An 18,715-nucleotide genomic window follows, 5' to 3' on the forward strand; every position below is an offset into this window, starting at 1 on the left:
TAGCATACATATATTCTATCGTTACACCATTACAACTCCTGACATAGCCTTGAATATATACAAATCATATAAATATAAAGCTCGTAAGTCAATAGTCACTGATTATTGAAAGGTCTGCTTCTCAGAAACTATTTTCTGGCACGCTCTATTATGATAATAGTTGCTAAAAAGTGTTATTATCATGAAGATGTAAATCTATCAAATGATTTTGATAACAAAGAATTTCTAAGCACAAGAAGTCCTTTTTTTTTTTTTTTTTTAACAAGACCATATTCATTATTTACTGTGAAAAGATATATTACCTTAAACTATCTACACTATATTATTCTCTACTAAGTCCACAGGTGTTATTGCTGCTGACATAGATGAATATGACATTTACACCATTAAAAATGCAAACACATTAAAAAGAGTACCTTCTCCTTGGGTGTGATATTTGCTAGCTGATATTAGAAGCCCTCACAAAAGAAATTAATATCTATGGTATCTGTGTGAGTGTTCTTTAAATATTTAACTACAATTTTCTCAATTTCAGCATTTAGAAATTGATATGATGAAATAATCTAGTAGATGCTTCATTAGTATGCTGGATTTTGTGCTGTTCAGCATCATTACATTAGGTTTGTCCCTGGCTTAATTTCACTTCCTGCATGAAATGACAGCAAGGATGTATTTGGACAAACCCTATGTACTTTTTTACAATAGGTAACGCACGTTCCAACAAATAGCATTGTGCGTCTATTGGAATTCTTCACTCTGTTTACTCCATTGAAAGAAATTGCTAAACATTTTTTAATTATTATAATTACAGCCTGAAAAGTTCTTTGTCTGTTCCATGCCATATATTATCCGGAGGTGAAGGGTAGAAGAGAACAGAAGGGGAACTCATTAAAAGTTTGATTAAAATTCCATGTTGACACACCTGCAAAGAAATATATCTGACAAAATTCAACCACCATATTAAACAATGGGAGTTATGAAATTAATTTCAGTAGGATTAGGATTTTACCTTGTTTGCAGGGGGATATATACTGGGTTTACTACTTCCCTTTTTTATTTTTCTTTTTAAATTTTGTATTTTTTATTTTATTTTTTGAAGAAATAGTAGAATCAGGAACCAGCAACAGCACCAACACGTTTGCAGGCTGTAGTACTAGTAGAAATGGGAAACTGTTGAAATCAGTTTAGATATCTCAACACATAAGCAGAGAAATCCTAATGTCCAGTTGAAGACATTGGGTAAATGTCAAAGGTACAGATGTATAAGGATTCCTGTGTGCATAGTGAAATCAGAAGGGATCTGAGCAGGTTGTCTCAAATAAATGCCTTAAAACCTTTATGCCAGAATTTCATATGTTCTTTCTAAATGCTTCATGATGATGATTTTTTCATGTTCAGATAATCTTGCTTCAAAAATGTTGCCATGATTCTTTGCATCCTTCTGTCTATAAATACCTTAACTGTCATGTTAATAACAAAGATGTTTTGTGGCTCTCCTTTTACAAGAGGGAAGTAACTAGTTAACATTAGAATAATTTGAAAATCACCTGCAATAGCTTTTCCATACGTAAGAGCTTCTTGATTTTAAGGTCAGACTCCTCTGAGCCAGGAAGTAAATGCTATTATCAAATAAGAGAACTGGGAGAATCTCCCATTTCCTGGCGGATCAGGCAGTCAATTTCTAGTCTTTGAGCTGCTGGACTTTAATCTGTCACTGATCCAGGGCTGAGCAGCATTGTTCACTCTGTTCCTGAGGTCAGGGCAATTTACAGGGGAGGAAGAAGGAAACATTTATCTGGCAAGATTTTTATTTATTTATTTGCTCTGGAAAACCACAGGGGCCTGCAATGCCCGACAGAGAATGGTTAGCAGTCCAAATCTGAGTAGAGGTGATCAGAATTGTATTATATCTGAGTTCATACGAAATGTTAACTTCTAGAGAGCCGCTCAGCTTAGATCACATTGCTCTGGATGTCTGGTGAGCCTGGCATTCGAGCCCTGGTGGGTCTTGGTGTCTCAGCATTTCTCTGTACACACTGTGAATGATGCAAATTGCATGTGTAGAGCTGGAACTGATTTTCGTATGCAGATACCACTGCCGAAAATGGGAGTCCTGGGTTAGCTTGTTGCAGACATGATGACAGATTTTCTGACTCTGTCATGGGGAAACTTTATCTCTTTCCTCTACTTTTTTCTATTTTATTCCACATCCTCTCCACCACTGTTTTAGTAACAAAAGTCTATTTAGTTCTCTGACTGGGCAAAGATTTTGATAACCTCCAGAGCAACCTAAGCTTGTTTCTCCTACCAAGTGGTAGGCAACGGCTTTCTGATTTCATACATAGTAATGCCTACAAAAAAAGCTTCATGCAGGTCTTCCAACATTTTACTCAAGGAAAGGTAGCAAACCCTCCTTTGCCCGAGTCACAGTTATAACTTCACACTGGAGAACAACTTTTTTAGTTGGGCAAGGCACAGCTTCCTCCAGCAGCAGTGGGAGGCCATCTCTGCTATGCCCGTGCCCTTCGTACGTGCCATCCCCTCTGGTATCCTGGGTCAGCTTCCCTGGCTTTGGGGCAATTCTATGAGTTATTGTGGTTTGCATAGATCTGTGCTAACTACTTCTACTCAAAAAACCTGGCCACCTCTGCCAGTGAGGCACAGGGAACTCTGCTGGCTTCCCTTTCTGTCTCACCTAAGAGCGAAATGGTATTCCCTGTTTTCATCACTGGCAAAAGATTCACTCCTAGCATAATCATAAATCATAAGTAAATTATAGCCTAAAAGGTAGAACTTGGTTCCTAAACTGTTTGCAAACCTTGAGCATTCCTGGCATACTCTTCTGGGAATTTTGTGCAAGTTTTTTTAATGAAACTGTCTGAACTATAAATTTATTTGAGCTTAGATGAATTCACATATAGACTTTGCTTCTTGCTTTCTCTAGTTTTAATAGCAAGTGCATTTGTCATTGTTGTTTGAGAGGAAACTCTAATGGTTACCACTGATATTGTATGAAGGTACATTCTTTACTTTTAGAGATTTAGCAATTATGACAAAAGTTTGTTTTTGAGATCTTGTGCCTTGAGATTGCTCTTTGAGGTAGAATGATATGCTTTGTTTAATCACCATTTCTGATTACATAAACAGGTGAAAGAAATAAAGAAAGAATTCTGTGTATTTATTTTTCTTAAAAAACTTCTTTCTAAGCTGCCTGGTCAGTACCGTATACTATGCCTCCATTGAGTTTGTAGTTTAAGATTCTTGAATATGGAAAATATGTCTGATTGTTAAAAAAATAAATAAAAATTGTTAACAGGATATTTCGAAGTTCCCAGACAAAGATAATACAGTGCTGGGGGAAGGTGGAATCACTCTGAGTGGAGGCCAGCGAGCACGAATCACACTAGCAAGGTGAGTATTTTGTTATCTATTTGAATATTTCATATGTTCAATGTTGCATATATGGGGGAAATGATAGGACTAAGCACTTAAAAACATGTGGATTAAGTCCTACTATATAAATATGCCCCAGGTGTATCAGGAACTTTCTTTTACCATCAGAAATCTGAGTTTTACTCTGCAATTTCATTTATGATGCATCTGTATTTTTATTCCTTAAATTTTAAAAGTTTGCTGTTAGACACGTGCTATGGCTTAGCTGAAGATGAATCTTTCCTTCCTGATGCAAGACACTGTTGGCAGATTCAGAACTTCAAGTGTAGCTTTCTAAGTACCAAAGAAAAACTTGCCATGCACATGTACAAAATCAAGTAGTATTCCAGGAACTTTTCCTGCTATGTCACTTATGCAATGCAGTCTTTATATCAATTAATGACATATTTTCTGTCTGTAATTAACAAAAATGTAAACAATGCCATGTTTCAAAATGTGTTTCTACTAGTTGGGGACTATTTTTTTCATATAAAGGAGTGGAAGACAATCATTAGTTGGTACCTCTGAGTAATTGTTTAGCCTTGTCCTTGTCTGTTGGGCTTTTCAAAGTTAGTAAATAATTTTGAAGGCATACAGAAGAATAACATAGGTGTTTTTCTCATAAATTAGCTGTGTTTCTACTGATTCACATAGCTGTTGTCAAAAATCCACTAATAATAGCTCTAATTTGTAAATGGTCCCATTTATTTCTGTGCCAAATGCAAGTTGGGCTGGTTCCCATGCTCAGAAATGCTTGGTAGAGGTAAAATCAATTATGGTTATCCATGCTGGCATCCCATGAAAGATGTGCATGCCTGTGTAAGGCTAAAAATGAATTCATTAAAATAAGGAGGCTCTCAGTGTGCATCTTAATAGTGGATTTGTGAGAGAGGAAAAGGGATATGCCTGTTTCTGTTTTATGTGGTAAGACAAGAGAGAAAGGGGAGGAGCAGGCAAAGATTTCAGAGAACACCAAAACAACAATAACAACCACAAAAAAACAATCAAAATCCATTCAGATTTTCATCCAAAATTTACATGAAATATATCCCAGATTCTATGAGTAATTCTGTCTGTTTCTTTTCATATGATCACAGCTCATTTACTGGAGTGTTATACAATTGATACTATGTATACATTGTCAGCTATTAAATAATTATGAATAATTGAATGTATCAGAGGCAGTAGTTGTATCTACTTTGAATTTTGTTTGTGCTCTAGTCTAAACTCACCATACATCAAAGTGTGCAGGTCAGTGAGCTGCAGATGAAGGCCTATGAAAGCTAGAGGAGAAAATTTAGGATTACAGCCCTGGGTTGTACCCATCTGCACTGGAAATAAGCTGGACAATATTTGCTTGAAGTGCCTGCATCTGTATGTCTGGTGTATTCTATGCAAAGTCATATTAAATCAGAATGTCTTCTAGAAGTGCCATCAACCATCTTTCATGAGAAGCAGATGCAGCTTGCCTGAGGTCATACTTCTAGTGAAGCACTGTTGGTGCATGCAGCTGCAACAGGGAGAAAGAAAGGCCCGTGAAAAAACATACTGTGTGTGCCCTAGGTTTGAGTTATCTCACTGGCCCAGGACCCTAAAGTCAGTCATATGTGGCTAATAAGTCCTCCATGCAAATTATAGCCGTAATCGGGGTGCTACTATTATTCCAGGAAACAAACTGCAAACTTTTTACTGGTGAAAAAGAGCCAAGAACAGTACGAACTTGTTGTTGTTGTGCAGTCACTTCATCATAATGTATGGTTACTAAAATCAACCGCAACAGAGGCTTTTTTGATAAAGTTGCTTGGTTTATTAATATAATTACTGTTATTGAGGGTTGTTTATCCTGGTGGCTACATATTTTCACATTGTTTAACATAATGTTTTTAAAACTCATTTATAAGGTACTTTAAAAAGGACTGAAATGCAATTGTCCAAATTTTCTTTACTAATTATACCCTGATTCATATCACAACACAATTTTCATGCTGATGGAGGAAGACAAGGGGCCTTTTTTGAATTGCTGTTGGAATTGATCTACAAAAAACCCTCTTAACCACAGGTTTAGATCTCACTGAGCCATGTCCAGACACGTGCAACTTAAGGGACTAAGGCTACAAATAATTTTTCATGTTCTGAACTCGAAATATTGTACAGTCCCATTTAAGATAACACTTGCAAGGTTGTGGCTTGCTAATACACTTGTCTTGGCTCACCAGTTTTTTCAAAGTACTTTTAAAACTTTTTTCAAAGTAGTTTTAAGTCCCAGCACCTAAATCCTTTCAAGCATTTATTTACATATGTGTAGTATTCACTCAGGCCTCAGAAGACATTAGAGTACATATTAAATTCCCATTTAAATGTTCATTGTATGCCTAGACAGACTGTCAGATTCAGGTGTTAAACAGATCTTTAGAGTAGCCTGTGTAGAAATAGCTATATTGCTTCTTTTGCACAGAAATTAACTAAAAAGTTAGTTTGTAACTTAGTCGGCAGCAAAGAAATGTTTTATTGAAAACTGTCTTATAAGCGCATGAAATGTTGAACTCTGAATCCATATTGATACTATAGAAAAATCTTTTTGAGACAAAGTTATAAAGGCACTCATTTTAAATTATATTGATGTAAATTTACAAGATTTGTGAAATTTAATTTCATTTCCATTTCTTTTTTTCAGAGCAGTGTACAAAGATGCTGATTTATATCTCATGGATTCTCCTTTTGGATATTTAGACATTTTTACAGAAAAAGAAATATTTGAAAGGTACTGTATATTTTGAAAACTGTACTTCAGAATTCCATCAAGTGGCACAAAGTAAAACCAAGAACAAAAATCTGCATCTAATTGGTACAGAATTTAATAACTAAACAAAATTCCTGCAGTGATCAAAATGATAGCTTTTGGGGATTTTTTTTCAAGAATTCTTGTGGGTGACTATTTAGTGTACAAAAACATTAAGACAGTGTACTGCACATAACAGGCCCGGGCCAGGTGCAAACACTATTGCTCAGTCACCATGGATTGAACCTGCTATAATTTATTAATTCCAGAGCATGCGGTTTTATGTCTGCTATGCCTGTGTACCAGAAAATATTTCTTTTAAAAATACTTATCTCAGTACACATTTTTACAAAAAATCTGTATTTTGTCTATTTTTTTTTTTCTATTGCTGAAAGCCTGGTCACCTGAAAGTGCCCACTGAAAGTGGATGACAGCAAGTTATCCTTGTGGCTTGTCCTGTTGGTGTAGTTCAAAACAGTAAGGACATGTACTCTGCCATCCATAAAGTTTTCTGCCACCAAAAATTTGAAGTTTTGAAATTTAGCCAACAGATCTAAGTTACCCTAAGATGAAAAAAAATAATTTAATTTTTATATTGAACTGTGCTTTTTCCCCCTTTTTTTGGCTTCTGCATTAAAGTGCTCACCCTTCGCACATCTCACACTTACCACCTCCTCTGTAATTTGAGGAAGCACCAAAGACCATTCATACTGGGAGGGAGGAATGGATTGAAAATGGAAGGGATAAAAGCAATGTCTAATCATGAAGAGAAAAATATAATTTTTAACACTTCCCCCTTTTTATAGCTGTGTGTGCAAATTGATGGCAAATAAAACTAGGATCTTGGTTACTTCAAAACTGGAACATTTGAAGACTGCTGACAAAATATTGATCTTACATGAGGGAAGCTGCTATTTCTATGGAACGTTTTCTGAACTTCAGGGTCAACGGCCAGACTTTAGCTCAGAGCTAATGGGATTTGATTCTTTTGATCAATTCAGTGCAGAGAGAAGAAATTCAATTATAACTGAGACTCTCCGACGATTTTCCATTGAAGGAGAAGGCATGGGACCACGAAATGAAGTAAAAAAGCAATCTTTTAAACAAACATCAGATTTTAATGACAAAAGGAAGAACTCCATAATTATTAACCCACTTAATGCAGGCAGGAAGTTCTCGATAATGCAGAAGAATGGGACACAGGTCAATGGAATGGAAGATGTCTACAACGACCCACTAGAAAGGAGGATCTCACTGGTACCCGACTTGGAACAGGGAGACCTGTGTCTGCCTCGGAGTAACATGTTAAACACTGACCATATGCTGCAAGCTCGGAGGAGGCAATCTGTGTTAAACCTGATGACAGGTACCTCTGTGAACCAGGGGCCACGCTTTTCCAAAAAGGGGAGTACAGCATTTCGGAAAATGTCCATGGTGCCTCAGACAAACCTGTCTTCTGAGATGGACATGTACACCAGACGCTTGTCTCGAGACAGCATCTTGGACATAACTGATGAAATTAATGAAGAAGATTTGAAGGTGAATGTTGATTCACATGTATCTTTTTTTTTTTTTTTTTGATATAGTGATAATTTTGTGCAATATATTCCTCATATCTTTTTCTGCCTGACTGTATCATTCCTAATGCAGTATTTCTCTGTGGAATACCTTTTTGCAGTATCTGTGATTTTTTTTTTTTTTTTTTTTTAAATCTCAAATACCATATTGAAATCCTTGAAATGCTCTTTTTTTTTTTTTTTTTTTTTTTTTTTTAAATAGTTCTTGAATACTGTCTGTAGAGGCTTTAAGTAAAGAATATTTGATTCTCATAGACTTAAACCTCAGCTTAGGATCATTTACACTACAATTTGAAACTGTAACATGGCAGAATGTTATTTTAAAACATTTATGTACAATTGACTTTTTAAATATCAAAAGCGATGAAAAAAAAAATGTTTGAAGTAGTAGCCCAGTTTTTAAAACTAGAATTTGATCCAATTTGACAAGTTTGTCACACTGCTTAGCTCATATTCTGATATGAATAATGAATAGAGGAGTAAACTGTTTTTTACTCTGTTCTTATGAACATTCTGGAAAATATGCAATTAAGCTTGCATTTTATAACAGTAACTGGATGAATATTCCTTTTTCTTATAGTTATCAATTTTACATGATGAGCTACTTTCCTTTCTAAAATTACCCCCGCCGCCCCCCAGTTTATTTAGAAAAAACAACAGTTGATCTTCACACGACAGGAAATTTTTCTGAAGTAGTTTCCTGTATGGAAAAGAGTCTAGAAAAATCCTGTAAATTCATCATTTGCTGAAGCACTGCCCATCTTTTCTTTTGCTTTATTGGTCTCCACAGGATGAAGTACCTGAAATTATTTATGAATATATTCTAACAGCACATTAAGAATCTACATTTCAAAATACATTGAAAGAAAATAGCTATTGATTAACTATTACTTGACTTCTAGAAATGCTGGACAAATCTTGGTTGTTCCTTTCAGTGCTGTCTGAAAATTTCAAATTATCTGCAAACTGTGTTGTTATAGCAAAGATGATTCAACCAGTCAGTACCTTCCTCTCTAGTCATTGTCATCCAATTTGAATCATAAAATCACAAAATGGTTTGGGTTGGAAGGGACCTTAAAGACCACCCAGTTCCAACCCCCTGCTGTGGGCAGGGACACCTCCCACTAGACCAGGTTGCCCAAAGGCCCATCCAGCCTGGCCTTGAACATCTCCAGGGCCAGGGCATCCACAGCTTCTCTAAGCAGGTGTTTCAGTGCCTTGGCACCTTCATAGTAAAAAAGTTCTTCCTTACATCTAACCTAAACCTACCCCATTCTACTGTCACTACACTCACTGAGAAAGAATCCTTCCCCATCTTCCCCATCCTGTAGGGCTCCCTCTAGGTACTGGAAGGCCACTGTAAGATATCCCTAGAGCCTTCTCTTCTCAAGGCTAATTAATCTCAACTCTCTCTACCTGTAGCCTGAATGCTACAGCTCAATTATTTGGAGTCAGTCAGCATAGGGAGTGACAGCAGTTGTGAGTTAGCAGAACGAATGATGGCATTCATGTGTCAGTATTTCTCATATGTGGATACTATTATCATTCTAATCGCAATCTTATCAATTCTTTGGCAGGAATGCTTTAGTGATGATGCTGAAAGTATGGGTACTGTTACCACATGGAATACTTATTTCAGATACATTACCACCCACAAAAGCTTCATTTTTGTACTAATTTTGTGTGTGGCTATCTTCTTACTTGAGGTAAGAAAATCTTCTCCTGCTGTCATTTTACTATGTTTGTTCAAATTATGTTGTTTGTGATAGAAATATAAAGGGATAAACCATCAAGACATTAGCTCATGTATGCATTACTTTGTGGCAACTGCTGTTAAAATGATATTTTTTGTATCATTTTTCTGCTGTTTAGTTGAGCATTGCTCACCAGAGATAGCGATTAGTACATGGTAACAGCAGACCCACCAGCTCAAATAACTTGCTGATTGGTACCAAAAAATTAGACTTGTCCTGAGCAGGTCTCTTGTCCACATGTGAGTAATCTAATCTTCCATTTTCCGTTAAAATATATCTTTGCAGAGCCCTGGGAGGTTAACAACAATAAGCACTAAAAAACTGTTAAAGAATGCATACATAAATCCTGGAGAATTGCTTTCCAAAATGAGTTACTAGGTTGAGTTTAGTTTGAGATCCCAGATTTTTAAACCATCTCCAAAAGCAAAATTGAGCATTTTGAAGTGTAGCTGTTCTTATCACATCAGCTTTATTTTAATAGTAGTGGAAAATGGCAGTATAAAGCTACAACAGCAAAGCTAAATGTGAGTTGCAGGGGTAAAGGAAGTTTTAACTTTAAGATACATCAGGTTTACGTCTCTATATTTGGTGCAAATTTCCAATATCAATTACAGATTTTTGCTTTGAAACTAGACAAAAACCTTTTAAAATAATTTAAAATCCTCATCTTCTAATTGAAGAACAAATCTGATGACAAAAAATGTATGCATCTAAGTTAAACTCCACAGTGTGTCTGTTGCTTAAGTAAAAGCAATGTTTAAATTTAGGCTATTGTGGTCATACTATTTAGTTATTTACTATAAAACCTGAAAAAGTTAGTAGTTCCCAAGCTGAAGGTGTTTATTATGTGCTGAGGTATTATCATAACATATTCCTGTACCAGCACCATAAAATATATGGTAAGGGGATCCTAGAAATTACATTTAGACTCTTAGAAATCATAGGGAGGAAAAGATCCAGACTGAAACATGGTGGCCTAAATGAAGATCTCCACTGGCTTGGTGGACAGACAAGAAAATGTGTTATAAAAGAAACTTCTGTTGGGTACTCAAGCATCTCACAATAAAGAGATGAATTCAACATTAAAAAAAAAAAAAAGACCCCCCCCCCAAAAAAAAAAAATACAACACCATATGCACACACATAAAACAAACAAACAAACAAAACAAAACAAAGCAACATTAAAAGAGTTTATGTGTAGAATTATGTAAAACTAGCAATGAAACAAGATCAGACAAATAGATTTATCAAATTTAGGTATCAGCTGGCAAGAACAGCAATGCAAGAGTAGAAATGCTAAAGGTTTGACATTCATATTTGAATAGCTGCCTTTGAAGATATTGGGAAAGAGACATGCTCTTTTGGGGCTATCAAGAAACATCAGTCTTTAAAACTTAAGATATGTTAAAGCTTACACTGAATGTTCTTTGTCATTAGGAATGCATTAGCAAGCCTTTGTTAATAGTATGGTAAAAAACAATAAGGGAATATTTAGGCACTTGAGAGCCAGATTGTAATAAAAGCCTAACGTAACTTTGCTGGTGGGATGCACTAAGTGGTTTCTGTGGAGGGAGGAGCAGATCTGACAAGGTTTTTGCTTTAGGGAAGTTTGATTTCCATCCATTTCTAATCCTCTCTCTACAAACAATTGTAATGTTAGTGAAAAAAGGTAAGTGAGGAGAACATAATGCGACAAGACAAAAAATTGACCCTGTTTTCTCTTGTTACAGGTGATTGCTTCTCTTGTTCTGTTATGTTATTTTAAAACGTGAGTAGTTATGATCATTTAATGAGGGAATGGGGACTCCTTTATGTTGCTTTTTACTGTAAATAATTAATAAATTCTGCCAGAGGTCTATGTGTATAGGCACTAGCTTATATTTAATAAAGTGATTCATAAATGGGTGATCAAAATACCTTATGTAGATGGTATCTTATGCTGGTACTTTGTTAACTGCTAACAATTAAATGGTATGTGCCTTCTTACTGGATGCATGACAATGCACACAAAACAATTCCTGAGTCAGCTCACTCTAGAGATTTCTGGACTTGACATTCCTGAATATGTTGTGGTTCATCACTGTCTTTCAGTGGTGCAGTATGAGATATTTGCTTAGGAATATTTGAAGTGAACGGTTTCTACAAGACCCTTTTCATATAATTTCATCAATTATGAAAATTGCCAGAAGCTGCAGGGTCAAGCAGATGAAGGTTAAAACATGTTGAGCAACAGCATGGCTTTTCCTGGGTTAATGATTTTGATCCGTATTTTAGTCTGCATCACTGTCTGTATGTTTGAGCATAGGAAGCATATGGTGATTGGGGTCTGATTTTGAGGGTGAATTTTTACCGCTTAGAGTAAGTCACTAAGACATTTGATTTTACAGAACACCTGATAAATACATTTAGAGTCAGTATATTTTCACAGTGGTTTGGAGAAAACTCTTGGAGGATTCATAGTTACAGACATATGGCTTAATGTTTATCATTGTAAAAACACTTGATTGCATAACAACAAGCAATTTTAGAAATTATTACAAATGCATCAGCATCACCAAGGATGTCTGAGGAGAAGAATATGGCATATATTAACTTGGCACCTGAACACACACACAGTAACTTTGCCTTATTGGCACATGAGGTAGATCAGGATTTATATTTTATACAGGATATTATTAAAAATTATGGGAAAAGCATAAAGCTAATCATTAACATAATTTAAAAACTTTTTAAACAAATGTTTAAAAACATTGCTGTTTATTAGAGAAAATAAAAGAAACTTGCAATTTCTGGTAATACATTTATTTCTTATTTCCATTGCACAGCACAGCTCCAGAAGTAAATACAACACAACTAGAAAACACTACCAGTGACAATGTTGCTGTGATCATCACTAATACTAGCAGCTACTACATGATTTATATTTACGCGGGAGTTGCAGACAGCTTTCTGGCCATGGGAGTCATCAGAGGCTTGCCCCTTGTGCATACGCTTATAACAGTGTCTAAAACTCTTCATCAGAAGATGGTGCATGCAGTTCTCCATGTACCTATGTCAGCATTCAACTCTTTGAAAGCAGGTAACTAGGATAGGAATTGATTGACTCATATATGGGTTTTATTTTAATTAAGCAGTTTTTATTCTGTTAAAGGATACTGTTGCTTTCCCTTTATATTGCCAGTCAAGCTGAATGGTAAAAGTTTGCTACGTAAAGTAATTTCTGAATCTTCTAATGAGCCTTGGTTGCACTTTATGTATGGCATATTCCAGTTGTCAGTTCTCATTCTGAAATATCACCACCTAAGTTGGCATATAAGGAGAAAATGAACTGTTAAAGCTCTTAGACAATAAAACCAGAAGAGGTTCTAATGAATAGCCTTTGTCTAAAACTGTGATAGAAAAGATATAGTCAGCTATGTGGTGAGTGACAAGGAGTCAGATGTGGATGATAAATAGTGCTGTATTTCGTGAGTAGTCCTACTAAAATGGCATGAAACATCAGTTAGTGTGAATAATGGTATTCATATTCAAATTTGGCTCTGGAGTTGATACAGAGTTCATTATATAACTGGTGCAACAAGTTCCGTCTGCTGCTGTATGTGAAATTCCTTTCCCATACTAGTATGCACTTACTGGTGCATACTAGATTACAGGGAGCATTGGTAAATGCAGTGTAACACAGGGTTTCTTCTTCATTTTCCCCTTTTTATTCTTAATTCTGTTATTTGGTGATTAACACAATAATTCCACTCAGAAGCTAACGGTGAACAAATTCATAAAATAAAATTTCTTTTTTTTTTTTTTTTGGTTAAAGTAATAAATGTTGGATTATTAAGTAGTGTTAAAACATTTTAACTATTTCTTTACTTTTATTTTTTCTTAATTCATAGGTAGCATACTTAACAGATTCTCAAAAGATACGGCGATACTGGATGATTTACTTCCACTTACAGTATTTGACCTCATTCAGGTTTGTAGAACAAAAGTTCTAGATTTTGCTCTTATAGTACTGTAAAGTTTCAGTTATAAATCATGGAAAAGAAAAATTATTATTTTAATAATGATGTGATATATCATTTAATCATGTTAATAAGAACTGACAACCAGAATTAAATCCCACCATTCTCTTTCTTTCAGTCTGCATTTCTGTTTACATAGCTGCTTACCTTGTTAGTCAACTTCATTGCTTCTTTTTTTTTTTGAGTTCTTGCTCATTGTCTACCTCCACTGTTTGTGCAAGCCATTTATAAGTACTCAGGCTCAGAAACATTTTCGCCTTGCAGTTCTATTCAGTACAAGTACTCCTGCTGCTGTCCACATTCAGCTCCGAAGATGTAAAGGGCATTCTTTGATTTCTTTCAGTTATCTTTATTCAAGATTAATATTGCATTAAAAATGCAATTCCTTTGATTGCATCCAGTCATTTTCATGATATTACCCTTCTAGTCTCTTCTGTTCCCAGTTAGGTAGCATCAAAATTAATTTACTTGTTGTTTTGTTTTAATGTATTTTCATTTTTTTCTGTTCTCTTATCTTCTGTGAAACTCTTTCTGGCCTGCTTTACTTGGAAGTTTCACCCATGGTAATATGTTTTCAACTCTTAGTTGGGCAGTTCTGATTTTCCTTTTCCCTTTCTTCTTTGTTTCATTGTTCTTTTCTCTTTTCTCTCTCTCTCTCTCTTTTTATATTCTTTCTCCTTTTTCCCCTCTTTTCTTTCCTTTTTTCTTTTTCTTTTTTTCCTTTTTTACCATTTTCATTTTTTTCCTTTTTCACTATATTTTTTCCCCCTTTTTCCTTCTTCCTTTTTCTCTGTGATTTAAGCCAAGTCTGCGAGGCTAGCTGTGTGTGATGAAAGAGAGCTTTAGGAGGAGGAATTCTTTGGAAAAATTGTATGTCTTAAGAGTTGTAGAACTGCAGACTTTCAGAGTGGTGTTTTTTTTTTTGTTTTTTTTTTTTTTTTTTTTTTATGGAAACACTTGTTTCCAGCATAACTCCTGGGAACCTCCATGCATTATAGAATCTCAATGAGTTTTGAATGACCTTTCAAATCATTCACTCTGAAGAGAATACTGATGAAATACAGAGAGAGACAATTCCTATGCTTTCCAAGGAGGCCACCTTTGTTTGCTCCCAATACTGCCTGTTCTGAGACTCTGTGGCCCTATATAGATCCTCAGTAGCCCTGCTGAAGATCCCCCTCAGTAGCGCTAATGCTACAACACCATTCTTTTCTTAAATAGAACATGTTCCTGGAACATTTAAAAAATAAAAGGAAATGCATCCATGGTACTCCTGTTCTTCTCTCCATTTATGTAGGAAACATGCAAGTCAGATTCATTTATCACAAACACTGTGCTGCAGTCTGCTTGTCTCCATCTATGAGTTTGCTGATTTACAGTCCTTACCAACATGATGATCAGTTCAAAACCAAGTCCCTTTTCTCTATATCTTCGTTAGTAATTGATAAATTTGTCTTATGACTTTAGAGAGGACAGTGCAGCTCCACCTTAAGAGGTTCAAGAAAATTACAGCACTACTTTGTGCCCTCCTGAAGTCATGGAGCTTTGCTGAGTCAGTATACATGGACATTGAGCCACTCTCTGAGTCATTGATGTTCAGTGTGATCAGGATTCACTGCTGTCTTTTCTGCTGTGGCTTTTTTGTTTCTGATGTTTTGGATGTGCCATGGAGGAGATATTTGAAGCTTATTTTTGTTAGTCTGTCTCTGTGTCAAACCCTGACTAGTTTTTCAGGTTTCAATGATAAGGAAAACCACTAGATTTGGCTTTTCCTTTCTGGTGCCTTTCAGAAGCTAACCTATAGTCTTAAGATCTCACCTCTGTCTCCTAAGTCTCAGCTGCAGAGGTTCTTGGATATGCACCACAAGCCACCTTGTTTTCCCACGTTCTTCTAGAGAAGATCATTGAACCTACCCACTGTCTTGAGCACTTTTGATTTGTCATCCCCTCATAAAATATTTCTGTTAGAATTCAGACTTGTATATTCAGACTTATTTGGCAGCTTCTGACTTCCAGGAACACTGCAATAAAGGTCAGATTAATCTGAAAGATACAGAGAAGTTACGTGTACGACTTTCTCTTGATATGATGATTATCACTGAATCACAGAATGGTTGATGTTGGAGGGAACCTATGGTCCTAGGACCTGGGACCTCTCCAATCTTTCTGCTCAAAGCAGGGCCAACTGCAGCCATACTGAATTTTGGATATTGCCAAGGGTGGAGACTCCTCAGCTTATCTGAGTGACTTGTTCCAGTGTTTGACCATCCCGTGGTAAAAAAGTTTTTCTTACGTTTAAGTCGAATTTTGTAAATTTTGACTTGTGCCCATTGCCTCTTGTCATTTCAATGGGTGGCACTGAGGAAAGTGTGGCTCTGTCTTCTCTGCTTTACTCCAAATACCTGACGACATTTAAATAAATATAAATTCTAAATATATTTATAAGATATTTTCTATAATTAGAGATTAAATACCATTAGGTATTTATACAAACTAATAAAATCCCTCTGAGCCTTTCCTACATAAAATTAAACAATCCCAGGTCTCTCAGTCTGTCCTCATATGTGAGATGTTCCAGTCCTCTATCATCTTCATGATCCTTCACTGGACTCAATCCAGTATGTCTATATGTCTCATACTGGAGAGCCCACTCCAGTTACTGTCTCACCAGTGCTGAGGAGAAGGGGGAGATCACTTTCCTTGACTTTCAGGCAACGTGGCCTTCTCTGCTGCAGGGATGTGTTTACTGGCTCATGGCCAGCAGGACCCACAGAACCTTCCATGAAAAGTCAGTCTCTGACCTGTACTGTGGCTTGTGGTTATTCCTTCCCAGGTGCAGAGATCTACAGAAAAAAAAATGATTTCTAAGTCTATTGGGATGACCAAATCCAAGTCTGAAGGAGATGGAAACTTGCACTAGCCTTCAGTGTATGGTTGCTTACGTTTGTCATTAGGATATGCAAATGACTTCAGAGCTTTTCCCAAGAATTTGGCACAAAACTTTAGAGTTGATTCTCATTCCCTCTTCTATGAGAATGAGATGACTCACGTGACTCTCATGTTTAGGGACACTGCCTCCTTCTTTGTTACAGCAATGGATGTCATGATGCATTTTTTTCTTAGGACTTCTGTGAGCATTAGACATATCCTCCTTTAACAAAGCATGGTTCTTCATCCAGGATAAATGAGGCCCCAGGATTTCTCTTCAGTTACTGAGATACACCCAGTTATGCAAAAAGGAAGAAAACCTAGTAAATTTTACATCAACTGCAAGAGGGAGCATGTGTGATGTTTTCTCTGACAGCTATCTGGCCTGCTTCCATATATTTTGAGTATGAATTATAGCCAGCTAATGACTGCAGTAGCATTGCAACCAGCTTAAACATCTATCTGTCTTCTACCAGTGTACGTAGAAGACAGGAGGGGTCTTACAAGGGGGTGATAATTTTTTTGGAAGTCCTTCATATAAGATGCTGCTAGTATACATTGGTTTTCCCTAGGGTTTATATATATACATATATATATATCATATAATATATATATTTCATATATATATAATATATAAAATAAGTTTTGAGACTCACACAGAAAATTACAGTGAACTCATTGGGCATTTATAGCTATGGTCTTGACTGTGTTTCCCCTAAATTAATAAACCACCTTTGGTTAACCAGTTTGACTGCTGCTGTCTTTGCCACTCTGAATGCTGGCTGAATTGCTGTCTCTACCACCAGCTGTGTTTTCCAAAATGATGACACAGAGGAAGCACTGGAATGTGTCTCCTGGTCTGGCCTCTATCCCAGTCCTGAAAGCTCAATCTCCAGGGTTGCTGCAGCGCTGCACTGTGGTTCTTAATTGGTCCACATTAACTCTCTGCTGGCGTTCCCTGGGTATATACTAATGCAGCCAGCTTGTTTTTATTTTATTTTATTTTATTTTATTTTATTTTATTTTATTTTATTTTATTTTATTTTATTTTATTTTATTTTATTTTATTTTATTTTATTTTATTTTATTTTAATTTGTTACTGCTGTGTTTTACAGCAAATAGCAACTTTTGTTTGACTTCATACTTATCTATAAAAGCACTAATTTTCATATTCAAATTTTCATATTCATTTTTCATAAAATAACTGTTGGGCTGGTAGTGATAACTATATGGCATCATGGTGGTCTTTGCAAAACTTGGGTAAATGATGGAAAGGGGAACTAAAAGAGCCACTGTGTGACTGTCAGATCTCAAGTAACCTGAGAGCTGTATAATTTGGCTGATATCATTTGAATAAGTCATTCTCTTCTTAATAATTTAGGATACAAGAGGTACTAAATTCTGCGGTTTGAAATAGTGAGTAACATAAATCCATTCTTGTGTTGCTACAGAACAGAGCTATACAGCCTGTGCATGTGCTACTAATGTGTGCCAGCATTCTTCTAAGAGAAATGGGGAAAGTAATGAAAGAAATCTGTAACTGCTTCATCTGCTAAATTTTATTTTATTTTATTTTATTTTATTTTATTTTATTTTATTTTATTTTATTTTATTTTATTTTATTTTATTTTATTTTATTTTATTTTATTTTATTTTTCATGAATGATCAGTGCTATGATTGTATTGATTATATTTCTGATGAAAACAGAAGGTAGGAATTTTGAAACATTCATAACAGTGAACAGTAGCTTGTCTGTGAAAGGCATCAGACTTGGAATACTAAAAATATTGCCTTGAAATCATGTAGATGTAACAGCAAAACCAAAAACTGCAATTTTCTTCTTAATGTGAGATTAGCTTTCCTCTCCATCTTTTTCTTTGCTGAGGCAATGGGCACAAACTTGCACACCGGGGGTTCCCTCTGAACATCAGGAAGCACTGCTGTGCTGTGGGAGTGACTGAGCTGCCAGCACAGGCTGCCATTCTTGGACATCTTCAAAACCCCCCTGGACATGGTCCTGGGCAGCCAGCTCTGGGTGTCTCTGCTTGAGCAGGGGTTGGGGCAGGTGGCCTCCAGGGGTCCCTGCCAACCTCAGCCTTGCTGTGGTTCTGTGAGCTGGTCAGTTAGAGTGATGTTTCAATGTGATATTCATCTTTGTCAAAATTGTCCATTTGCAGTTGTTTTCAGATGATAAGCTTGCAGACAGAAGTAGTTGTTTAGTGTG

The 18,715-nt window shown here is 36.0% G+C and overlaps 1 protein-coding gene across 1 annotated transcript in view; it reads left to right on the plus strand.

Moving 5' to 3' along the window:
- CFTR (CF transmembrane conductance regulator) overlaps positions 1-18,715 on the plus strand; it is an 86,420-nt gene that overhangs the window by 39,093 nt on the left and 28,612 nt on the right. Inside the window, exons 12-18 of the mRNA XM_084514261.1 lie at positions 3,317-3,411; positions 6,107-6,193; positions 7,018-7,750; positions 9,366-9,494; positions 11,273-11,310; positions 12,368-12,621; positions 13,433-13,512. Of these exons, the coding sequence (XP_084370387.1) occupies positions 3,317-3,411; positions 6,107-6,193; positions 7,018-7,750; positions 9,366-9,494; positions 11,273-11,310; positions 12,368-12,621; positions 13,433-13,512 (1,416 nt within the window). The remainder of the gene's footprint in view (positions 1-3,316; positions 3,412-6,106; positions 6,194-7,017; positions 7,751-9,365; positions 9,495-11,272; positions 11,311-12,367; positions 12,622-13,432; positions 13,513-18,715) is intronic.

Source organism: Aythya ferina (assembly GCF_964211825.1).
Source record: "Aythya ferina genome assembly, chromosome: 1".
NCBI lineage: Eukaryota > Metazoa > Chordata > Aves > Anseriformes > Anatidae > Aythya > Aythya ferina.